The sequence below is a fragment of the Schistocerca piceifrons genome, chromosome 1 (genome assembly GCF_021461385.2).
Source record: "Schistocerca piceifrons isolate TAMUIC-IGC-003096 chromosome 1, iqSchPice1.1, whole genome shotgun sequence".
Classification (NCBI taxonomy): Eukaryota; Metazoa; Arthropoda; class Insecta; order Orthoptera; family Acrididae; genus Schistocerca; species Schistocerca piceifrons.
In genome coordinates this window covers 1,161,275,409-1,161,302,165 of record NC_060138.1, presented here as the reverse complement: position 1 = coordinate 1,161,302,165, position 26,757 = coordinate 1,161,275,409, and the positions used below count along the sequence as shown (strand labels likewise).

At 41.7% G+C, this 26,757-nt stretch overlaps 1 protein-coding gene across 1 annotated transcript in view; it reads right to left on the bottom strand.

The window, feature by feature from the left end:
- The window catches only part of LOC124778806 (glutamate receptor ionotropic, kainate 2), a 1,316,354-nt gene that overhangs the window by 239,756 nt on the left and 1,049,841 nt on the right, over nt 1-26,757 (bottom strand). The window contains exons 8-9 of the mRNA XM_047253669.1: nt 16,361-16,564; nt 7,610-7,813 (exon numbers count right to left, since the gene is read on the bottom strand). Of these exons, the coding sequence (XP_047109625.1) occupies nt 7,610-7,813; nt 16,361-16,564 (408 nt within the window). The remainder of the gene's footprint in view (nt 1-7,609; nt 7,814-16,360; nt 16,565-26,757) is intronic.

Genomic DNA, 26,757 nt, shown 5'->3' with positions numbered 1-26,757 from the left:
TCCATCAACATCAGGATCACCGAACACATACGAAACTGCAGGTTGGTGACAGGTGGGGAAATCAACTGTGGCGAATCATGCTCTCTGGGTGACTGACCATAAAATAAAATTCGCAGACACAGATGTTTTCGCAGTGGAGAAGAGCTACCATCGACTTTTGTTCAACAAAGCCACATTAATGCACAAACTTGACAACAGCTTCAAGAATGAGTAAAGCCTCCACATAAACCGGATCCAGTATTTCTGAGCTGCAGCCAACGACCGTTGCAAGTAGCGAGGGGATAATCACAGAGATAATATAGCCACAGAAAAGCCCTCAGATGTTTACACGACAGGTACATAATCATGACGTAGGGCCGCGAACTCGATTCCAGTGACGTTTTAGCATACTGCACATTTGCGGTAACCCAAAGTCAGATAGCGATATTTCTCGCGTTTTTTATTGAGAAACCTATGTGTGTGCGTACTCGCCCTTTGTGTAAATTGTCCACAGGTGATACTGTTGCTGTGTCTGCAAGAGGACACAGTATAGAAATGAAGTTTCGTTTGACTCGTAATATGACATTTTATAATAGTATATAACGCACTAAAAGTGTAAAATAAAGATTAGTATAGCAAAAATTAAAAACGTTGTCACCGGTAGTGGAGCACAAGCAAACCAACCCAGTTGCTGATCTGTGTAGTACGCTACGTGGGATATTGGTCATAGTGTATAAATCGGTTTGTTTTGATTACGTAAGCTGTTCTAAGGCAACGCGTCGTAGCGTGTGGCCCGTCACCGTCACTGTTATGGACTCTGCGAACCTCTGACAATGCCAGCCACTCGTTCTGGGGAAACGTCAGAAAAATCGTTACACAAGCGTCAGTCGAAGAACCTGAGATAGAGGCCAACGGTCAATGCCTCATAAATTACTGCATATTGTATTTCACATGAAATGTAGATTTAATTTTACTAGATAAAGGCGATTATATGTGGCTAAATCTCAATTCTGAAAAGGAACATCAAACTACTCAGAACAATACGTATTTTCTGTATTAAGAGATGAGTTGATGGGTCAAATTTTTTTCTCCGTGACTGCTATTTTCAGTTTTTATGTCGTTGTGTCCGGAAAGTCTGTGTGTCACTCTAGGGCGTTGCCAAACCCAACGCGTATCTCCTGTATGTTTAATTGACTCAGGGAAAATCGTCTTAGCAGCAACCCTCCACAAAAGGCTGCTAAATTTTTGATATAAGGTGACATATTCCAAAACCTACACCATGTTATTTTAAGTATCCGGACACCTGGCTGAAAATGGCTTACAAGTTCGTGGCGCCCTCCATCGGTAATGATGAAATTCAATACGGTTTTGGCCCATCCTTAGCCTTGGTGACAGCTTCCACTCTCGCAGGCGTACGTTCTGTCTGGTGCTGGAAGGTTTCTTGACTGGTAGCCCATTCTTTACGGAGTGCTGCACTGAGGAGAGGTATCGATGTCGGTCGGTTAGGCCTGGCACGAAGTCGGAGTTCCAAAACATCCCAAAGGTGTTATATAGGATTCAGGTCAGAGCTCTGTGCAGGACAGTCCATTACAGGTATAATATTATCGTGTAACCACTCCGCCACAGGCCGTGCATTATGAAAAGGTGCCCGATCGTGTTGAAAGATGCAATCGCCATCCCCGAATTGGTCTTCAACAGTGGGAAGCAAGAAGGTGCTTAAAACATCAATGTAGGCCTGTGCTGTGATAGTGCCATGCAAAACAACAAGGGGTGCAAGCCCCCTTTTATGAAAAACACGACCATACCATAACACCACCGCCTCCGAATTTTACTGTTGGCACTACACACGTTGGCAGATGACGTTCACAGGGCATTCACCATACCCAGACCCTTACATCGGATCGCCACATTGTGTGCCATAATTCGTCACTCCACACAACGTTTTTTCACTGTTCAATTGTCCAGTGTTTACGCTTCTTACACCAAGAGAGGCGCCGTTTGGCATTTACCGGCGTGATGCGTGGCTTATGAGCAGCCGCTCGGCCATAAAGTCCAAGTTTTCTCTCCTCCCACCTAACTATCGTAGTGGATCCTGATGGAGTTTGGAATTCCTGTGTGATGGTCTGGATAGATGTTTGCATATTATACATTACGACCCTCTTCAACTGTCGGCGGTCTCTGTCAGTCAACAGACGAGGTCGGACTGTACGCTTTTGTGCTGTACGTATCCCTTCACGTTTCACTATCACATCAGAAACAGTGGACCTAGGAACGTTTAGGAGTGTGGAACTCTCTCGTAGGGACGTGTGACGCAAGTGACACCAAACCACCTGTCCATGTTCGAAGTCCGTGAGTTCCGCGGAGCGCCGCATTCTGCTCTCTCACGATGTCTAATTACTACTGATATCGCTGATATGGAGTACCTGGTAGTAGGTGGCAGCACAATGCAACTTATATGAAAAACGCATGTTTTTGGGGTGTCCGAATACTTTTGATCTCATAGCGTAGCATTGGTTATCTATGGAAAACTGCCCACATGTATTTAGTGCGACGGCTTACTCAACTGAAGATGAGGGCAGGTAGACCGCCGAAATATTGTGTTAAGATGAAGTTATGTTCCGGCTGAAGACTCGATATGAATATAATCAGTTACCACGCCGTGAAAGTTTACGGAGCCATAATTAAATATTATCATACTATAATATTTAGACACACTTATCATTATTATTAATATTCTCGTTCGGGCCCTATAAAACACTCTATGCAGAACAAAGCACATTTCAGAGCTTTGTTTTAGCTTTTCATCGTGTCTTTGTTACTTTTATTCTCTCGGAGTGGGTTCTTTTTGTGTTGCCAGACGAGGCAGTTCCGTTCTTCTTAAGTGTTTTTCTGCCTAAATTTTTTTCTGCCTCGTATATTATATTGCAGTACTCCTGCTTTTTTTCATGTCTTCTATTATTGCATCGATTGATTGTACTGTCTCAATTTTAGTAAGATTTTGTAGGATTTCACAAGTTGTCTAGTTAATTTACCGGTTGTTTTAATATGCTTATAGAATAGGAGCTCAAGTTTTTTCGTATTTTGGTACTTTTTCAGTTTCCTTACTTGCTGTTAGTACGTACAAAAAGGAGAATAAAATATGAAATATAAATATATCAAAAGGCCGAGCAAAGTTAGTCGGTAGAATTAGGTCTCATTGTGCAGTTAAGAAAAACAGCCCTTATTCTGTGTCACTGAGCAAATGGGAAGCATACCTGTACATTCCCCCCCCCCCCCCCCCTGCTGCCTCCCTCCCCATCCTTAACCTCAAATTATTGAAACAATCGAAAATGCTTTACTGTTTTACCACATCAATAGCTAAAACACCGTAAGCGATAAACTATTTTCATTTTGTTTTTCTGAGCGTGTTTTGTTTTGCAAGGAAAAATGTTTCGAAAAATGAGTAAAGTTTGTAGAAAGTCGAAAAGTGCTCTCACACTCAAATTTTGATGACTATAGTCTGGGTAGTTTTTGCGCCATGGGTTGGTCTGCCTCATGACGTATACACAGTATCTAACTTTAATAAAACAATAAACTGGTAGCCAAGATTGCAGGAATTCTTTTTATTCCATGATTAGTGGTTTCGGCGAAACTAAAGCCGCCATTATCGGATCTAGGGAGGACAGAAAAAACTATAAAAGTGGGCTTAGATTCCACTTATATAACATGTATACATATAAATTTAATTACATTCCTTAGGACACATACAGGTTACAACATCAAGGTAAACAATGGTGATATTAATAGTTCCCAGTGCTTGGGTAGCTCAGATGTTAGAGCATTTGCCCGCACGGGTCCCGAGTTCGTCTCGGTCCGGCACACAGTTTTAATCTGACAGGAAGTTTCATATTAATAGTTGCCTATAGCACTATGGCCTTACAAAATTTTCGTAAGTAGCACATATGCGTCCAAGAGAGATGACATTATAAATGTTAAGTGTCTCCATGACATACAAGCGCAAGCTAGGTACTACCGCAACTCCGACTCTGTTCTTACAATACAGGCCGCGTCGCGAGATGGCGCTAGCAGAAGAGGCGCCAATGGATGCCACAGCTCGCCTCATAACAGGCTCTGCGTGTGTGGTAAGACTACGTCATTAGGGCTTGTACATAATTCTAGAGATTACTGTATCACGTAAACATATAAAAAACTTCTGAAAACTTGCCGGCCGAGGTGGTCGAGCGGTTCTAGGCGCTACAGTTCTAGGTTCGAATCCTGCCTCGGGCATGGATGTGTGTGATGTCCTTAGTTAGGTTTAAGTAGTTCTAAGTTCTAGGGGACTGATGACCTCAGAAGTTAAGTCCCATAGTGCTCAGAGCCATTTGAACCATTTTTTATGAAAGCTGCAGACCTACTCAATTGCACATCTGCCTGGTCACATATACGACATATCGAAAACAATTTCAAATTTCATGAGAACTGAGGAATTACAAAAATGTACATCTGTCTGGTCCTATACGTCATAAGATACGAACATACAGGGTGTTTCAAAAATGACCGGTATATTTGAAACGGCAATAAAAACTAAACGAACAGCGATAGAAATACACCGTTTGTTGCAATATGCTTGGGACAACAGTACATTTTCAGGCGGACAAACTTTCGAAATTACAGTAGTTACAATTTTCAACAACAGATGGCGCTGCAAGTGATGTGAAAGATACAGAAGACAACGCAGTCTGTGGGTGCGCCATTCTGTACGTCGTCTTTCTGCTGTAAGCGTGTGCTGTTCACAACGTGCAAGTGTGCTGTAGACAACATGGTTTATTCCTTAGAACAGAGGATTTTTCTGGTGTTGGAATTCCACCGCCTAGAACACAGTGTTGTTGCAACAAGACGAAGTTTTCAACGGAGGTTTAATGTAACCAAAGGATCGAAAAGCGATACAATAAAGGATCTGTTTGAAAAATTTCAACGGACTGGGAACGTGACGGATGAACATGCTGGAAAGGTAGGGCAACCGCGTACGGCAACCACAGAGGGCAACACGCAGCTAGTGCAGCAGGTGATCCAACAGTGGCCTCGGATTTCCGTTCGCCGTGATGCAGCTGCGGTCCAAATGACGCCAACGTCCACGTATCGTCTCATGCGCCAGAGCTTACACCTCTATCCATACAAAATTCAAACGCGGCAACCCCTCAGCGCCGCTACCATTGCTGCACGAAAGACATTCGCTAACGATATAGTGCACAGGATTGATGACGGCGATATGCATGTGGGCAGCATTTGGTTTACTGACGAAGCTTATTTTTACCTGGACGGCTTCGTCAATAAACAGAACTGGCGCATATGGGGAACCGAAAAGCCCCATGTTGCAGTCCCATCGTCCCTGCATCCTCAAAAAGTACTGGTCTGCGCAGCCATTTCTTCCAAAGGAATCATTGGCCCATTTTTCAGATCCGAAACGATTACTGCATCACGCTATCTGGACATTCTTCGTGAATTTGTGGCGGTACAAACTGCCTTAGACGACACTGCGAACACCTCGTGGTTTATGCAAGATGGTGCCCGGCCACATCGCACGGCCGACGTCTTTAATTTCCTGAATGAATATTTCGATGACCGTGTGATTGCTTTGGGCTATCCGAAACATACAGGAGGCGGCGTGGATTGGCCTCCCTATTCGCCAGACATGAACCCCTGTGACTTCTTTCTGTGGGGACACTTGAAAGACCAGGTGTACCGCCAGAATCCAGAAACAATTGAACAGCTGAAGCAGTACATCTCATCTGCATGTGAAGCCATTCCGCCAGACACGTTGTCAAAGGTTTCGGGTAATTTCATTCAGAGACTACGCCATATTATTGCTACGCATGGTGGATATGTGGAAAATATCGTACTATAGAGTTTCCCAGACCGCAGCGCCATCTGTTGTTGAAAATTGTAACTATTGTAATTTCGAAAGTTTGTCTGCCTGAAAATGTACTGTTGTCCCAAGCATATTGCAACAAACGGTGTATTTCTATCGCTGCTCGTTTAGTTTTTATTGCCGTTTCAAATATACCGGTCATTTTTGAAACATCCTGTACATAGATATTTTATGGGATCTGCAGTGTTCTTAAATTTGTATATGCCTTTTGGTAGTTTTTACGTATGACCAGACAGATGTGCACTTGTGTAACTCGGCAGTCCCAAAAATTTTGCATTTCTTTTCGGTATGTTTTATATGGAACCAGGGAGATGTGTATTGGATATGACCGGAAAAACATGCGCTTATACGCAAGGTGTGTTTTATTGGTATTTTTACATATGACCAGACGGGTATGCACTGTGTAACCCTGTAATGTTCTTAACATTTGTACGTACTCTCGGTAGATTTTATATATCACCAGACTGATGTGCTGTGTATAGCTCTGCAGACCCCATAAAATAGCTATGTATGACCGTATCTTATTACGTATAGGACCAGACAGATGAACATTTTTGTAATTCCGCAGTTCTCATGAAATTTGAAATTGTTTTCGATATGTCGTATATGTGACCAGGCAGATGTGCAATTGTGTAGGTCTGCAGCTTTCATAAAAAATGGTTCAAATGGCTCTGAGCACTATGGGACTTAACTTCTGAGGTCATCAGTCCCCTAGCACATAGAACTACTTAAACCTAACTAAGGACATCACACACATCCATGCCCGAGGCAGGATTCGAACCTAGAACTGTAGCGCCTAGAACCGCTCGACCACCTCAGCCGGCAAGTTTTCAGAAGTTTTTTATATGTTTACGTGATACAGTAATCTCTAGAATTATGTACAAGCCCTAATAACGTATTCTTACCACACACGCAGAGCCTGTTATGAGGCAAGGTCTAACATCCATTGGCGCCTCTTCTGCTAGCGCTATCTCGCGACGCGGCCTGTAGTGTAAGAACAGAGCCGGAGTTGCGGTAGTACCTAGCTTGCGCTTGTATGTCATGGAGACAACATTTACAACGCATATGTGCTACTTACGACAATTTTGTAAGGCCTGCATGTTATAGGCACTATTAATATGAAACTTCGTGGCAGATAAAAACTGTGTGCCGGACCGAGACTCGAACTCGGACCTTTGCCTTGCAGGCAAGTGCTCTACCCTTTTTTTTTTGCCATCTGGGACTCAAGCCGGAAACCATCTGAGCTAACCAAGCACTGCACTGAGAACTATTAATATCACCACTGTTTTCCTTGATGTTGTAACCTGTATGTGTCCTAAGGTATGTAACTAAATTTACTTATATACATGTTGTATAAGTGGAATCTAAGCCCACTTTTATAGTGTTTTGTGTCCTCTCTAGATCCGATGATGGCGGCTTTAGTTTCGCCGAAACCGGTTATCATGGAATAAAAAGAATTCCTGCGATCTTGGCTACCAGTTTATTGTTTTACAAGCATCTAGATTGCTCCCACATGAACACAATGTGCTCCCTACATAACTTTAATTCCTGATTTAATGTGTTAAATCTTTAATGTAAGATTGTACCTATTAGTGAGTAAATTATGATGGAAGTTTAAATTCGGTCAGTAATTTTATGAAAAACACTGAAGACCGAATTTTTGTTGTTGCTGGAAGCTGGGACTGGGCGTTTTTCGGTGGCAGACACTTGTTTGGTGCTCACCTTCTCCATGAGCTCGCGCACGATGCCGTTCCACTCCCTGGTGTCCGGGTCGTAGACGCCGTACATGTGGTCGGGAACGAGCTTGATGGCGTAGTGGAAGCCGACCTGGGCAGCGATCCACTTGAGCAGGTCGATGCAGAAGCCCTCGTAGCGCGCGTTGCCTGTCAGGTTGTGGTCCTCCTTCACCATCACGTACGGCTTCTCCTGCCGACACAGGGGCGCCGTTCAGCGATGTGCGAGCGCGCGCGCGCGCAGCTTGCTGGCAGCGAAACTACGGGAGCCGTGGAAGCCAGGCTGCGCCTGCTTCTTGTACACCGTGCTTTGTCTCTTTCAGGAGGAACGACAGGAGTGTAATGCTGGTAGAATGTTCCACAACATTTTGGTCCTTAACATATTCCGTCAGAATAAAAAAATAGCGGGTTACACACTCTGCCAGCCGGTGTGGCCGTGCGGTCTAGGCGCTTCAGTCTGGAACCGCGTGACCGCTTCGGTCGCAGGTTCGAATCCTGCCTCGGGCATGGATGTGTGTGATGTCCTTAGGTTGGTTAGGTTTAAGTAGTTCTACGTTCTAGAGGACTGATGACCTAAGATGTTAAGTCCCATAGTACTCAGAGCCATTTGAACCATTTGAACACACTCTCATAAGAGATGCCACAGCTGCATATTTAAAAAATTTTGTGTAAATGTTTCAGATGGAAATGATTACAAGTGTAGAGTGATTAATTATAGTCATCTAATCTATAAGTACAAGAAGACATTCATATCTACCAGAGTAGATAACATACATACAACTGTCAGTATTTTTAGTTTTTGTCGCATAATTTCTCAAAAATAGGTATTAGAGAATCACTTTGTGATTCCAATTACGTGAATTTTTTGTCAAGTTGGCATTTTTCACAAAATAACATTTCGTATTTTAAATGTTTAAGTTACTGAAGCAGAAGTAATATTATAAAGGAAAACAGTTCGTAATGTTCTAGAAAATTATATGTATTTGGTCATGAACCAACTTTCAGCTTTCAGGTTATCTTCAGGTGACAAAGGAATATCGCAGGTAGTAGGACAAAGCCGATCCTGGCCCACATTTGATATCAAATTAATATGCAAATTAATTAAATTGGCCAATTAAACTACCATCCTTAAGCTACTGTTACGCTAACTGATTTATGACCTCCTGAGGGTTGATTTGACACCATGGGGGTAATTCATCCTTTTAAGAAACCCACTACCTGTCCAACTCGTTCTTCCACACCCCTCTGGGATAAGGGACACGGTTTTTGTCACTCCCCACTCCTGGGAATCCCCCAGCCCTTCCCTCCCCTCCCCCACTTTCTCATTCCTCTCTCACATCTGGATATTGATGGACAAGAGATCCAATCCATGCTGAGCTGCTGGAGAGGAAGGATCTCACGACATGAAATTCAAATCGATGTTAGTTGACATAGTAATATATTATTCAAATTTGTTCAAAGGGCTCTAAGCACTATAGGACTTAACATCTGAGGTCATCAGTACCCTAGACATAGAACTACATAAACCTAATTAACCTAAGGACATCACACCCATCCATTTCCGAAGCAGGGTTCGAACCTGCGACCGTAGCAGCCACGTGGTTCCAGACTGAAACGCCTAGAACCGCTCGGCCACTGCGGCCAGCTAATATATTGTCCAATTCAATTTGCATATTCTTTATTTTATCACTTTGTGTGAGGGAGGGCCCCTCCCCCCTCCCCTCTGCAATTTTCCATGTCCCCTCCCCCATCTGGAAATTGGCGGGACAGATATCATGACAGTCTTCCATGTCATACACATGCATATAGACTCGACTCTACACTGAAGAGCGAAAGAAACTGGTATACCTGCCTAACATAGCGTAGGGCCCCTGCGAGCATCCAGAAGTGCCGCAACACAACATGGTATGGACTCAACTGCCTTAAAGTTGTGCTGGAGGGAGCTGACACCATGAATCCTGTAGAGCTGTCCATAAATCCGTAAGAGAACGAGGGAGATCTCTTCTGAACAGCACATTGCAAGGCATCCCAGATATGCTCAATAATGTTCATATCTGGGGAGTCTGGTGGCCAGCGGAAGTGTTTAAAATCAGAGGAGTGTTCCTGGGGCTACTCTGTAGCAATTCTGGACGTGTGGGGTGTCGCATTGTCCTGCTGGAATTGCCCAAGTCAGTCAAAATGCACAATGGATATGAATGGATGCAGCTGATCAGACAGGATGCCTACGTGCGTGTGTGTCACCTGTCAGAGTCGTATCTAGACGTATCAGCGGTCCCATATCACCTTAACCTCACACGCCCCACACCATTACAGACCTTCCACCAGCTTGAACACCCCCTGCTGGCATGTGGGGTCCGTGGATTCATGAGGTTGTCTCCACACCCATACACGTCCGCCTGCTCGATACAATATGAAACGAGACTTGTCCGACCAGACAACATGTTTCTGGTCAACAGTCCAATGTTGGTGTAGACAGGCCCAGGCGAGATGTAAAGCTTTGTGTCGTTCAGCCATCAAGGCTACACGAGTGCGCCTTCACCTTCGAAAGCCCATACTGATGAGGTTTCGTTGAATGGTTCGCAATCTGACACTTTTTGGAGGCTCAGCATTGAAATGTGTCAGAATTTGACGAAGGGTGTCACTTCTGTCACGTTGAACGATTTGCTGCAGTCGTCGTTGGTCCCATTCTTGCAGGATCTTTTACCGGCCGCAGCGATGTCGGAGATTTGACGATTTACCGTATTCCTGATATTCATGGTACACTCATGGATTGGTGGTACAGGAAAATCCCCACTTCATCGCTACGTCTGAGATTATGTGTCCTATCGCTCGTGCGCCGACTGTAACACCATGTTCAGACTCACTTAAATGTTGCTAACTTGCCATTGTAACAGCGGTAACCGATGTAACAACTGCGCCAGACTCTTGTTGTCTTATATAGGCGTTGCCGACCGCAGCGCTGTGTTCTGCCTGTTTACATATCTCTGTATATGAATACGCATGCCTATACCAGCTTAGAACTGACGGTGTGGTCCATGCAGGTGCAGTCTCTAGCCTTCTCCTAGCCAGTGTGGATGCAGCTCTCAGCACTCCTGTGGTTGGTAGTTGGCGCGCTTCGCGTTTGCGAGTGTGTTTTTTTTTTTCGTCAGATGTTGTGGTGCAGGCGGGCGCTTCTGCTCTCAAACATTGGTACATAAAAGACCTTGGATATATCTAGCGCTTTGATCTATTTGTTGCTGAAATTTAATTACTTGATTTGCAGAACGTGTTTGTGCAAACATTCAATGTATGTTTCATTATAAAGAAGAATCATCATTAAGAGGTTGTGAGTTCATTAAGCAATCTGTTTGACTTACATCTTATGGATATTTTCCCTGTCTTGTTTCCTGTAAATAGTTAAACAATTAATTTGATAGTGTAGTGCAAATGGACCATTTCATTCGTTTTTGCTATCGCAGTTGTGACGTCATAAACGTGGGCTATTTTTCCCACCCAAATAAAAAGAACCACAGCCCAGTATTTCCCACCAATTTAATTAATCATTTTAATTACAGTTTAAACAAGTAATATATTGGTCGAATTTATTACGTATTTCGTATCATGAGATCCTCCCAGTTTAGCAGCTGAGCCCAGATTGAGTCTTTTTCCCACCAGTTTCCAAGTTTGAGATAGGAGGGGAAAGTGGGATAGGGATGGGGAGGGGCCCTGTCTCCCATAAACTGATTAAATTAGGAATATGGAAATTGAGTTGAATAACATTATATCAATTGACATTGATTTGAATTTTGTGTTGTGAGATTCCTTCACTCCAGCAGTTTGGTACAGATTGAATCTTTTTCCCATAATGTCCAGAAGTGGGGGAGGTGATGGGAAGGCTGGGGGCCTTTCCCAGGAGAGGAAAAAGTGGCTGAGATCTGGATTGGGGCGTGGTGACAAGATACGTGTCAGCTTATCCCAGAGTGGTGTGGGTGGACGAGGAGGAGGGTTTGGGGGTTTTCAGAAGGATGGCTTATCCCCAGGGGGTCATAAATCAATTAGCGTAACAATGAGTTAAGGGCGGTAGTTTAATTGATCCATTTAATTATGTAGCTTACCAATTTTATATCGAAAGTGCGACAAGATTGGCTTGATCGTACTATTGCGGGGAACACAGGTAAACATGAAGTGCGACTTACATATTATTCGTACAAAGTCGCTCTTCATGTTTATAAGTGTTTGGGACATTCAGTTATCACATGAAAATGTGCTGAACAGCCGAAAGACGGTTCATGACCAAATAAATATAATTTTACAGAACATCAGGATGTGTTTTCCTTTTTTATTATTATTATCATGTTATACTAATCATGTGTGGAAAATTCAGTTAATGTTACAAAGAAAAAATATAAACTTTGAAACAATGTTAATATTTTTATAATTATTCTTAAATTTTTTGAGCTATTGGTAAAACCACTATCAACAGTTTTCTTACTAGGAAACATCACTAACAAGACCCACGAATCGAAAATTTTGGGCATAATTATGATAGTGCGCAGTTCTGAAGTGAAAGTACAGTGTTTAAACTTTCGCACACATCGGTTGTTTGTCTTCTTGTCTTATAAAGTACTCGATAGGCCCTACTGCAGCTGTGTAATGCCTCAACGCGGATTAGAATACAGAGTAGCGGCAAACTGATTCATCCTATCGGCGGGATGTCATAGGTGTTCTGGAATATTGTTCGAGAACACGTAATTCTACGCGAAAAATGAATACTGACATGTTCAATATTGTATTAACAGTATTCTCGTGTTCATATTCTGCAGCTATATGTACACCTCAAAATCAAAGTGAATGAACTTAAGCAAATTAAGAATTATTATGGAATGAAGTTAATGAATTTTCATTTACGATTTAATCATGCCAATCATGTTGAAGAATAGCTCATCTCCAGCAAATGTACTTCACTTTAACAACGCCAGCTTTAAAGCCCAAACGAAATACTGCACAACAGTGATGTTAAAAACTGAATAGCGCTACGCTACTTCTTTAATGACACACTCATTCATTTATTCACACAGCATTTGTGGCTCTGAAAATAAAATTTTTCAGAAAAAAATGGGTCTCTGGCATCAGCTACAGGTTAGATACCGCGCACTTTGACGCAATGAACAAAACGTGTTACCAGTGTTAAAACAGTTTTTCGTAAACCTCTCACTCACACATTCCATTCTACAGCACTTCGTTCTCAGGCATTAAGCTGCTGCAGTGGGCCAGACGCACGTCCCCAATTTTCGAACGGGATCGACTTCTGTGATTAATATCGTGTATGTGTGCTTTTTCTCCTTAAAATATGAGGTAAGTTGATGAAGTACCCTTGTTAGCAGCGTTACGAGTACGCTGTTAGAGTTAATATTCGTCTTTCTATTTCTTTTATATACTGGCATAATCTTCATCGTAGTTGTTCCTCCTGAACATCCAACAATGATCGTGCTCTTATGGGCAGTATTGCCGACTTTCAATCGTGGGGTCACGGGTTCAATTTCCGGTCTGCTCGAAGATTCTTCCTGCTCGGGACTGGCTGTGTGTGTTTGTGTTGTCTCGATCATCGTTCCACCATCAGCGACGCGTAATTCACCTAACTAGCCTCACCTGGAAAGACTTGCATAGGGCGGCCGAACTCCGTGGAAGGGGACGCTGGCCAGATATGCCATACGCATCGTACTCTCATTCCATGGTTCTTGGTACCTCTTCCCCATGTTCTTAAAATCCTGTTGGAATCATACTTTTTGCTCTTCTCTATAATGTCCCAGAATTTCTGGGGAATAGTCTGTATTTGAGTGTAAAAAGCAGACTTCTATACTCATGCTATCACCTAACTTCTTTCGACGCGCAAGTCGCCGAAGTGGCGAGAAGTCTACCCGATGGGAAGACCTAGTCACACGACATTTCCATTACCTAGCTTCTTGAAATTTTCCATAAATGTTTTGAGACTGCTGTTGTATTCTGGGTATTTTTTCACTCCGTATAAAGTTTTCAGTAACAGACTTGAAGGCAGCGCATTCACTGTATTCTCGAATTCATAATCCTTCATAAATTTATGAATTTGAGGACCAACGATAATCAAGGCTTCAGTTTCTCTCAACTGATGGAGTGAAATTTCAAAGAAATGTATTTAAAACTGGCTTCACCCTTGCAAGAAAACACTTAAATCTGCATCATCAACCTCAGTGTTATATGTAGAGATGGAGGCAATATGTTTTTGTTGTCTACAAGCTATTCAGGGAAGATGTTTTGAGTCTAAGGTATAAAATATCTCCGGTTTGCCAAACATTTTGCACTCCAGAGCCTTATCTGTGCCTGGCTACTGCAGTCAATAAAGAGCAAGGCATCTCTGTGTACCAGGCGTGCTTTTCTAATAAAATTACTAAAACTAAAAATTAAAGAAACTGTAATTTATTATGAAAAATCTGAATGCGATAGAAGAAAACAAAGAACAGTCTAAGAACAAATTTTTTAAATAATCCGATATCATGTAGACTGATGCAGTATTTAAAATTTTGAAAAATTATAACTGATTAATCAAAAGCTGTGTAAAGTAAAATTGAGATACACCAGTTGAAATACAGTCACGATTAGAACGTCTTGGTAAATGAATTTTATACAGTGACGATAGGAGCAATTATTTACCATTCACAGCAGCAGCTTAGCCAGACAAAATCACACCGCAGACATATCCAAACACGTTCGGCTAGCGGGCTAACTTCCATAACTTCATTACTTATTGTTTGTCTTACTATGGCCACAGCCCCTCATCTCCGACTTCTTGTTCTCTGCAAAAATTTGGTCTATTCGGCGTCCGCTATCATGCTCTTATCTTATCATCGGGGTTATTATTGTTCACTGTGTTTCTTGTAAACAGAAACGGCCTTATAACACACTCCTGGTGTAATACTGAATTTCCTTATTTGTGTGCATGAGGGTCCCCCCCCTCCCCCCACCACCCCACACACACACGCTTGCGCGCACGCATTCAATAATGTTTAATCTCTTCATTTCGATATTGCTACTGTGAAAATTGCGTTGTTCATCGCATTCTATCCGTCCTGAGAACTGTTAGCAAAGTGAGGTGTGTCCAAAGTATTTGCTGATTCTGCTGATCAACTGTTTCGGTTCGCACCCATTTTGCGCTGTTTTTTCTATTTTTCATTGACGGATACTCTTTCTGTTTTACATAAAAAGCTTCACACGTCTTAATTTCATGTGTCTTGTGTGTATCCGTAATTCTGTCCCGCCGTTCACTGCTATTGCTGTTAATACGGGAGTCACTCCAAAAGAAATGCACATTATTTTTGTAAAAATACAGTTTTCATTCAGCATGTGTGAAAGTTTTACAGTGTGTAGATACATCCCTCCCCCTTTTTTAAAACATTAGTTCAACCTGTTCCCGTGAGTGGCTCCATCACAGCATGTCTTCAAGGTGGCTGCTACATTTGACGTTCGTCAGAAGCAACGTGCTGTCATAGAATTCCTGTGCTGTGAAAACGAGACAGTGGGAAACATCCGCAAGAGGTTGAAAAAGGTGTATGGAGATGCTGCTGTCGATCGCAGTACAGTTAGTCGGTGGGCAAGCAGGTTGCGTGATTAAAGCGGGCACAGCAATATTGAGGATTGTCCTTGCAGCGGCAGGCCTCGTACTGCACACACTCCAGACAACGTGCAGAGAGTTAACGAATTGGTGACTGCTGACAGACGCATCACGGTGAACGAATTGTCACGCTACGTTGGGATAGAGGAAGGAAGCGTTTGCAGAATACTGAAAGTGTTGGCGTTAAAAAAAAGGTTTGTGCCAGGTGGGTTCCCAGGATGTTGGCAGTGGCTCACAATGAAACAAGAAAATCTGTATGCAGCGAACTTTTGGAACAGTTTGAGAATGGTGGAGATGAATTTCTTGGAAGAATTGCTATGAAACATGGCTCCATCATTTTTCACCAGAGACGAAGAGGCAATCAATGGAGTGGCATCAAGCAAATTAACAGAAGAAAAAAATTCAGAACCACACCTTCTGCTGGAAAAGTCATGGCTACGGTGTTTTTCGATTCTTGCTTGTGGACATCATGCCAAGTGGAACCACCATAAATTCTGATGCATATGTGACGACACTGAAGAAACTTCAAGCTCGACCGAGTCGTGTTCGACTACATCGGCAAAAGCATGATGTTTTGCTGTTGCACGACAATGCACGTCCAAGTATCAGTTAAAAAACCATGGAAGCGATCACAAAACTCGGACGGACAACACTGAAACACCCACCTTACAGTCCTGACCCGGCTCCATGTGACTATCATCTCTTCGGGAAACTGAAAGACTCTCTCCGTGGAGCAAAGTTTGAAGATGATGACTCCCTTGTGCACTCTGCCAAACAGTGGCTCCAACAGGTTGGACCAGAATTTTACCGTGCGGGTATACAGGCGTTGGTTCCAAGATGACGTAAGACAGTTGAGAGGGATGATAATTATGTGGAGAAATGAAAATATTGTTCCTAAAGGATGTATCTACACACTGTAAAACCTTCAAACATGTAGAATATAAGATGGATTAAAAAAATAGTGTGCATTTCTTTTGGAGTGACCCTCGTAATTTATCTCTATGAGCCACGAAATTTTTGCCTACCGAAGTAAACGAGCTCGTTATGAATCTTTCTCCCCGAGTAGCTGTACCTTATGCAGTCACGCAGGTGGCAAGAAGCGGGCGGAGCGCTTACCTCCCTGGTCATGACGACGAGGGTGATGTTGTTGACGCTGGTCTCGTAGAAGGCGCTGGGGTCGGTGATGTTGACGCCGCCTGCAGGGCTCCAGAAGCCGACGGAGCGCAGCTGCTCGCGCTTCAGCTTCAGCAGGTCCAGCTTGAAGTTGCTGCGCTTCCCCTCCGTGAACTCGATGTGCCCCGTCAGCCCGTGCAGACCCGCCTGCGAGCAGAGGGCAACCGTCGCGATGTAATGGAGCCTACTTCCGCTGCTCGAAAGACGTACAGTGGGCGAAGAAAGTATGGAAACACTAAAATCACCTAATCGTGTCTAATATGGTGTAGGAAAACCGTTGGCACTCGAAACAGTAATCATCCAGACATCAGGTGCATTAATACAGGGTGTTACAAAACTGTACGGCCAAACTTTCAGGAAACATTTCTCACACAGAAATAAAGAAAAGATGTTACGTGGACATATGTCCGGAAACGCTTAATTTCCATGTTATAGCTCATTTTAGTTTCGTCAGTATGTACTATACTTCCTCCATTCACCGTCAGTTGGCCCAATTGAAGAAAGGCAATGTTGACTTCGGTGCTTGTGTTGGCATGCGACTCATTGCTCTACAGTACTAGCATCAAGCACATCAGTACGTAGCATCAACAGGTCAGTGTTCATCACGAACGTGGTTTTGCAGTCAGTGCAATGTACACAAATGCGGAGTTGGCAGATGCCCATTTGATGTATGGATTAGCACGGGGCAATAGCCGTGGCGCGGTACGTATGTATCGAGACAGATTTCCAGAACGAAGGTGTCCCGACAGGAAGACGTTCGAAGCAATTGATCGGCGTCTTAGGGAGCACAGAACATTCCAGCCTATGACTCGAGACTGGGGAAGACCTAGAACGACGAGCACACCTGCAATGGACGAGGCAATTCTTCGTGCAGTTGACGATAACCCTAATGTCAGCGTCAGAGGAGTTGCTGCTGTACATGGTAACGTTGACCACGTCACTGTATGGAGAGTGCTACGGGAAACCAGTTGTTTCCGTACCATGTACAGCGTGTGCAGGCACTATCAGCAGCTGATTGGCCTCCACGGGTACACTTCTGCGAATGGTTCATCCAACAATGTGTCAATCCTCATTTCAGTGCAAATGTTCTCTTTGCGGATGAGGCTTCATTCCAACGTGATCAAATTGTAAATTTTCACAATCAACATGTGTGGACTGACGAGAATCCTCACGCAATTCTGCAATCACGTCATCAACACAGATTTTCTGTGAACGTTTGGGCAGGCATTGTTGGTGATGTGTTGATTGGGCCCCATGTTCTTCCACCTACGCTCAATGGAGCACGTTATCATGATTTCATGCGGGATACTCTACCTGTGCTGCTAGAACATGTGCCTTTACAAGTACGACACAACATGTGGTTCATGCACGATGCAGCTCCTGCACATTTCAGTCGAAGTGTTCGTACGCTTCTCAACAACAGATTCGGTGACCGATGGATTGGTAGAGGCGGACCAATTCCATGGCCTCCACGCTCTCCTGACCTCAACCTTCTTGACTTTCATTTACGGGGGCATTTGAAAGCTCTTGTCTACGCAACCCCGGTACCAAATATAGAGACTCTTCGTGCTCGTATTGTGAACGGCTGTGATACAATGCGCCATTTTCCAGGGCTGCATCAGCGCAACAAAGTGTTTGAAGTCACGCTGGTACGTTCTGTTGCTGTGTGTTTCCATTCCATGATTAATGTGATTGGAAGAGAAGTAATAAAATGAGCTCTAACATGGAAAGTAAGCGTTTCTGGACACATGTCCACATAAGATACTTTCTTTCTTTGTGTGTGAGGAATGTTTCCTGAAAGTTTGGCCTTACCTTTTTGTAACACCCTGTATATCATCCTTTTGCTTGATACTGATATTACATAAGGCACTGTAGAAAGTGTAATTTCTTCCCTTTGACTGTGACAAAAAGAAGTTATATTTAATTTGCGTTAACTCTCTCGTGACATAGAAGAGAGGACACTTTTATTTCGAAGCTATTCTTGGATAGTAATAGTTTAACGTTACCGCCTGTGATTACGAGAAATTGTCTTTATGTTCTGAACCTGACAATCAAGAACATTAAATGTTATGTATGACTATTTACTTGAACCGTGTCTTCGGTGGTAATCATGTAAGAAAACTGGGACAAAATTATGTATTTCGCGAAAGTCAATAATAATAATAATAATAATAATGATAATATCATTCAGTTTCATTTATTTAAAAACTGCCAAAATAACTGTGGTACGCAGTTAACTCAGAAACAATTTGGCCGGCCGGAGTGTCCGAGCGGTTCTAGGCGCTATAGTCTGGAACAGTGCGACAGCTACGGTCGTCGGTTCGAATCCTGCCTCGGGCATGGATGTGTGTGATGTCCTTAGGTTAGTTAGTTTTAAGTAGTTCTAAGTTCTAGGGGACTGATGACCTCAGAAGTTAAGTCCCATAGTGCTCAGAGCCATTTGAACCAGTTTTGAAACAATTTGTTTGGTACTGACCATGAAAAGAATAGAAGTTTCCTTTCAAAATGACTGCACTCAGAACTGTTATTGAACTTCGAGAAAAGTAAATGATCGTTGGTTCTAAAGGATGTAATACGTAAATTGTAACTACACACAAAATGATTTTTGAAATAATTGTGAACCAAATGAAAAGCTTCTGTATTTAATGATCTCACTAGCACCAAATGAAATTTATCTTTCTTTTCTATCTAAAATAAAAGAGGGTCTTCAAATGACGTAGTCGTAATGTAACAATATATTTTTATACTTTGAATGGACTTTCAAGTCTACACACGCAAATCAGACTGAGACCTAATCGTCTACGAGGCTTCATCACAGGACACCATTTTTAACATTGGTCCATTGTATTTATAATGGTTTCAGTAGTATCTTTGTTTTTATAACAGATACTAATAACGAGGTTGATATGTTGCTGTCTTTGAGAGAAGATAAATTTTCAGAAAATTAAGTATTTTTTATTTTACGTGTACTTGATGCCGTCATTCATTTGTATAAAAGGAGGGAGTATTTATATATGACTGGGACGCCACAATGCGTTCAGCTACATACTATTCTATATTATGTATATGTAGATAGCCTAAACCAAATGCATTTGGTTTTAACTGTGTGACCGGTTTAAAACAATTTTTCTGCTAGATTTCATCTAGACATTGGTAGATGACTCAGATGTGTCTGAACGTTAGGTTACTTTCATAATGACGTAAGCGCGCCATGTAGACTTTGATTAATAGTATTCGTGATAGGTTATGAGTTTAATGTGTGTACATGATGGAAATTATGATGGTTCTCCTTTCAAATCGATATAGACATCTAGACATCAGTTGACATGTTGTAATAAAAAATCTTGGTAAAACATGTTTCATTTTCGATAGTAAAATTACACAGGATACTACAGTAAGTGCAAACTCTGTCCATTTGTTGTGTGAAAACAAATCAGATATATTCTGTGTTAATTTTAATTATGGCATATACAGTATAATTGTACCCTTAGATATCGATGTAGTCTTCGATAAAATAAAGTTGTAGATTCATGCCTGTTACTATTACATTTACATAAAGAACCTAAACCAAATGTGTTCTTGTTTTGTATAAATTTTTTAAATATGTTATTTTATAAAAAATGTTTTTTTAAAGATAGTGTCGAAATTACTGCGTTCTCCGACTTGGCTTTGATTTTATTTAACATAAAGCAATTACATAGAACAATATATCCATTCTTTTGTACAACAGAAGTCGGTATTATCAAGTCACACCACATTATTTCCGTATGGTAGGCTTATGTAACAGTTAGAATGTTTACGTCGATTCTCAACTGTCGGTTGCTGCTGATATGTGTGAGCACTCGTAGTCGGCGCATTACTATAATGTATATATTTATTATTTCTTTTTTGTTAGACATGCTTATTTCTAGTGAATTTCATGACGGTGATATATATGTGGTGTAACATCACTTACAGTACTAAGGAAAAAGGTGAAGAGACGTTATAAAGCATAAGGAAGGTTGTTTTTCCTTAAATTGTGGCAAATGAAAATAGTTGTGTACAATGTTATATCATGCCAGTTAATTATTTAAATGATTAACGGAAAATCTCATTTTCAGCATAGGATGGAAAACTGCGATTGAAAGGTTACTCACCTAAATTCCTGTTTCAAAATTATTTGTTTCTCCTTTCACTTTGTAGAGAAATTAATGTATCCGTATCAGTATTTTCATAACGAAGTGGGGTTTGCGGTAATGTCACCTTATAGAAAAGCGCATCACGATCAGTGGCTTCTGGAGTGGGGTTTCAATTGAACTCCAAAAGCGACAGCACAAACTAAAAATCCCAAACATCGGCACTGATGTCTTGAATAACAGACGTTAAAATACTGTAATTGGATACTCAGATATAAATGCAGATCAATCTGGCACTTGTGACAGATGCATAATTACAAAAATATATTTCAAAGAGAGCAAAATTGAACGTCAGAAAAGAGATGCGTAGTCTTTTTCTCTTAATTACTTTTGTTCTGGAAAACGAATATGAAATTTGTTTTGTAATCAGCTGCAGTACACCGCTGTCTGACAGGCCGGTTAAGTCAGTGACTGAATGGACAGTTAAAGAAATAAACAGAAAGAATATTAATGGCCTGAACTTCCTTTACTGAGGTAAACAAAATTTTGAAAACCAAGTTTCCTGTGCATCTGCAAATAATGGTTACGGTTAGCATGTATAATGAGTTCTGATTTATGGCAGTTTGTATGGACTTCTAATGCAAGGATCCTGTAAAACTGTGGGTTTCTCATTGGAGTAATGCAGAGAGACAAGTTGTAGGTTACAAGGGGAAACAGAGGAGAAGAACAGCAAATGAGTAAGGGGTAAGCTGGAGTGGAACACGTGATTTCATCTGTAATGAGAATGACACGGTGATGGTTAGGGCAAGTAACCAGGCTAAACAGATGCAGAATACATTAAAGGAGCTTTTTGCTGTATTTCAAAAGATAAGATCAAGAAAACAAACGTCTTAGCGGAAAGTGGGCTGATGACATTAGAAAATGTGCAGGTTCAAACATGAGTTTGTACAGCTGAAGACAGTACTGACGGTGTCTGGAGAAGGCTTTTAACTAGCAGTGCATGTCAGATGATGATAATGATGACTTCGATGATAATGATGACTGTGACACTGATGATAATGATGAAAATTTCTTCGAGTCCTGCATTTTTGTCACTATGCTACTCAGTTCATTTTGTGACACACCACACGACATATTGAAGCGCAAAACTGGATTACGCAGACAACAATTTACCACTAATTGATAGTTCGTATTTGGAACAAAACGATGTGTTGTTATGTCCCCTGTGCCATAGTAGATGCTCGAAGTAAACGTCTTCGGTTGCTAAGAAAACGTTGATAGCTACGAACTAATAGAAGTCCACTGCTATCAGTACGAGCTGCGTGATGACTGTATATGATATTGTGAGGCTTTCTCGTCGGACCTTATACAGGGAAATTCAGGAGGAGTGTCACATAATTCGTGAGGTGATTATACATGTGAAAATAAACGAACTAGTCCTACGCATGTGTGTCTGTTTTTTTTTTATCGTTACTGCACTGGTACGGGTTGAAGACATCTATGAATTATTATGAAGACAACTGTGAATATTACTTACTAAAATGCTGTGGTGGATAGAATAATGGTGGCAAGTGGAGAAATCGGCACTGGCAGAGCACGCGAAGTTCTGGCAGTAGAGAAGGGCTATCACATCCGCTTGTTCAGAGTAGCTATAGAAGTACACAAGAGAATGGTTTTAGCAAGGAAGAAGTAAGTCTCAAGGTGAACAGCAAACGAACCTTGCAGGTAGTAAGAGGAGGACCGCACCAGAAATGACCACGGAAAAGCCCTTGGACGTTGGCGCGTCAGTTGCATATAATCTGCAGCGGTGAGCTCGACTGCAGTCCACCACCAGTAATTGAGGGTGGGGGTTTGATACTACCAGCCACTCGTGCTGGCGAAAGGTCACAAAAATCATCGAACAAACTAACGCCGAAGTACTCGAGACAGAAGCCAACAGGCAGTTTGTCAGTGCTATTGAAATCGTGTGTCTTATGTAAGGTTGGTGCATAATTTTTTAGCGTTTTTGTTTTGCATGTTGGTATTCCGACTGCTGTGGGTTTATTTGCCGATTGTCACTTTTTATTTGTAGTTCGCTGGTGCTATCTGAGTTTATATTTTTTCATTTGGAGATAATAAGCGGAGCTGTGGGCGGTACAAAATGAAGTGCCAAGAAGAGAAATTATGACATTTCTGACGTATTCTTCTGGTTAAGATCTGAGGATGGGTGACAGCAGCTAAGGCACCCAGAAACATTTGTGCCATGTAAGGGAATAATGCCGTTGGATAAGGCATGGCAAGAAAATGGTTCTCTATTTTAAGGAGGGTCGTTTCGACATGATTTTCTCGTTTTGACGTTAGTAACTCTCCAGTTTCAGGAAGACCTTCGAGATTTGACGAAGATCCACATCTACGTGATTACTCTGCTATTCACAATAAAGTGCCTGGAAGAGGGTTCAATGAATCACCTCAAAGCTGTCTCTCTACCGTTCCACTCTCGAACAGCACGCGGGAAAAACGAGGACTTAAATTTTTCTGTGCGAGCCCTGATTTCTCTTATTTTATCGTGATGATCATTTCTCCCTATGTAGGTGGGTGCCAAAAGAACGTTTTCTCAGTCGGAGAAGAAAACTGGTGATTGAAATTTCATGAGAAGATACCGTCGCAACGAAAAACGCCTTTGTTTTAATGATTGCCACTCCAATTCACGTAACTGGTCTGTGAAACTATCTCCCCTATTTCGCGATAATTCAAAACGAGCTGCCCTTCTTTGTACTTTTTCGATGTCATCCGTCAGTCCCACCTGATGCGGATCCCACACCGCACAGCAGTACTCCAGAATAGGGTAGACAAGCGTAGTGTAAGCAGTATCTTCAGTAGACCTGTTGCGCCTTCTAAATGTTCTGCCAATGAATCGCAGCCTTTGGTTTGCTCTACCCACAATATTATCTATGTGATCGTTCCAATTTAGGTTATTTGTAATTGTAATTCCTAAGTATTTAGCTGAATTTACAGCCTTCAGATTTATGTGACTCATCGCGTAATCGAAATTTAGCTGATTTCTTTTAGTACTCATGTGAATAAGTTCACACTTTTCTTTATTCAGGGTCAATTGCCAATTTTCGCACCATACAGATATCTTATCTAAATTATTTTGCAAGTCGTTTCGATCATCTGATGACTTTACAAGACGGTAAATAACAGCATTATCTGCAAACAATCTAAGACTGCTACTCAGATATTCTCCTATGTCGTTAATATAGATCAGGAACAATAGAGGGCCTATAACGCTTCCTTTAAGGAACGCCGGATATTACTTCTATTTTACTCGATGGCTTATCGTCTGTTACTGCGAACTGTGACCTTTATGACAGGAAATCACTAAACCAGTCGCACAACTGAGGCGATACTCTGTAGGCACGCAGTTTGGTTAGAAGACGCTTGTGAGGATCGGTGTCGAAAGCCTTCTGGAAATATAAAAATATGGAATCAATTTGACATGCCCTGTCGATAGCACTTATTACTTCATGAGTATAAAGAGCTAGTTGTGTTTCACAAGAACGATATTTTCTGAATCCGTGCTGACTATGTGTCAATAAATCTTTTTCTTCGAGGTACTTTATTATCTTCGAATACAGTATATGTTCTCAAACCCTACTGCAAATCGAGGCTAGTGATATAGGCCTCTAATTCAACGAATTACTCCTACTTCCCTTTTTGGGTATTGGTGTTACTTGAGCAATTTTCCAATGTTTAGGTACGGATGTTTCTGTGAGCGAGTGGTTGTATATAACTGCTAAATATGGAGCTATTTTATCAGCATACTCTGAGAGGAACCTGACTGGTATACATCTGGACCGGAGGCTTTGCCTTTATTAAGTGATTTAAGCTGCTTTGTTACTCCGAGGATATCTACTTCTATGGTTCTCATCTTGGCAGTTGTTCTTGATTGGAATTTAGGAATATTTACTTCGTCTTCTTTGGTGAAGGAGTTTCGGAAAACCGTGCTTAATAACTCTGCTTTAGTGGCACTGTCATCAGTGACTTCACCGTTGTTATCGCGCAGTGAAGGTATTGATTGCGTCTTGCCTCTGGTGTGGTTTATATGTGACCAGAATCTCTTTGGGTTTTCTGTCAGATTTCGAGACCGTTTAAACACAGTAATCCACAATGATCCACGTCAGTGTGATGAACTGTGATCATTCCACCATAGTACGACATTTGCATGCAATGGCGAAGGTTCAAAAATCGTGTTGATGGGTACCGCATGCTCTAAGCCAAAATCACGAAAATCAAAGGGTGACCGTATGTGCATCTTTCTTTACTCGTAGTCCGGCTCATGAACAACACCGACCATTCCTGTCCTGCACCGTTACTGACGACGATAAATGGTGTCTTTAAGTTAACGTAAGGAAAAGAAATGAATGGTTGAGCCCAAATAAAGCAGCAAATTCTAGTACAAAGACAGACAAAAAGACTATACAGGAGCTGAGTTGGAAACTCATTCCACGCCCGTCTTACTCACCTGATCTTGTGCTCTCAGATTATCAACTTTCCCGCTTTCTATCGAACAACATTCAAAAAACTTCCTTTCTGTACGAAAATGCCCTCCGAACATGGCTCGACGAGTTCTTTCCCACGAAACCACATGATTTCTACAGTATTGGAATCGAAAAGTTAACCCAGCGTAGGCAGAATGCTGTGAATTATGAAGGAGAATATATTATTGATGACCCAAGTATGTGTTACATGTATCTGTTGTGTTTACTGAGGTTATGGAAACACGCTACGAACTTATGTACCAACCCAATATCACACCAATAATTGGAAAATTAAAGACGTGTGTTTTTCACTTCTTTATTACTGATTCTACTCGCAACACGTTTTGCGGACAGTATCCACCCATACCACTGAATGTTCCTGCACAATTATCTCGAGCTACAACACATAGTGCAGGGGCTATGACGTCATAAAGTTGAAATGTGTGAAAAGCGAGCTTTCTCTCAAATATGAACGTTAATCACACAGACTATACTCATAAAGGTTTTGATAACGAAATCACTTAGCGACTTCCAACAAACATTAAATAGCCTTTTAACTATTTCCTATACTTTACCGCTACCATCTGGTGAGCAAAATGTAAGAGACAGGCGAAATACCCTCAGACTTCAAGAAGAATATAATAATTCCAATCCCAAAGAAAAGAGATGTTGACAGATGTGAAAATTACCGAACTAACAGTTTAATAAGTCACGGCTGCAAAATAATAATGCGAATTCTTTACAGACGAATGAAAAAACTGGTAAAAGCCGACCTCGGGGAAGATCAGTTTGGATTCCGTAGAAATATTGGAACACGTGAGGCAACAATGACCCTACGACCTATCTTAGAAGATAGATTAAGGAAAAGCAAACATACGTTTCTAGCATTTGTAGACTTAGAGAAAGCGTTTGACAATGTTGACTGGAATACTCTCTTTCAAATTCTGAAGGTGCCCAGGGGTAAAATACAGGGAGCGAAAGGCTATTTACAGTTTGTACAGAAACCAGATGGCAGATATAAGAGTCGAGGGGCATGAAAGGGAAACAGTGGTTGGGAAGGGAGTGAGTCAGGGTTATAGCCTATCCCCGATGTTATTCAATTTGTATATTGAGCAAGCAATAAAGGAAACAAAAGAAAAAGTAGGAGTAGGTATTAAAATCCATGGAGAAGAAATAAAAACTTTGAGGTTCGCCGATGACATTGTAATTCTGTCAGAGACGGAAAAGGACTTGGAAGAGCAGTTGAACGGAATGGACAGTGTCCTGAAAGGAGGATATAAGATGAACATCAACAAAAGCAAAACGAAGATAATGGAATGTAGTAGAATTAAATCGGGTGATACTGAGGGAATTAGATTAGGAAATGAGACACTTAAAGTAGTAAACGAGTTTTGCTATTTGGGGAGAAGAATAACTGATGATGTTCGAAGTAGAGAGGATATAAAATGTAGACTGGCAATGGCAAGGAAAGCGTTTCTGATGAAGAAAAATTTGTTAACATTGAGTCTAGATCTAAGTGTCAGGAAGTCGTTTCTGAAAGTATATGTATGGAGTGTAGCCATGTATGGAAGTGAAACGAGGACGATAAGTAGTTTGGACAAGAAGAGAATAGAAGCTTTCGAAATGTGATGCTACAGAAGAATGCTAAAGATTAGATGGGTAGATCACAAAACTAATAAGGAGGTATTGAACAGGGTTGGGGAGA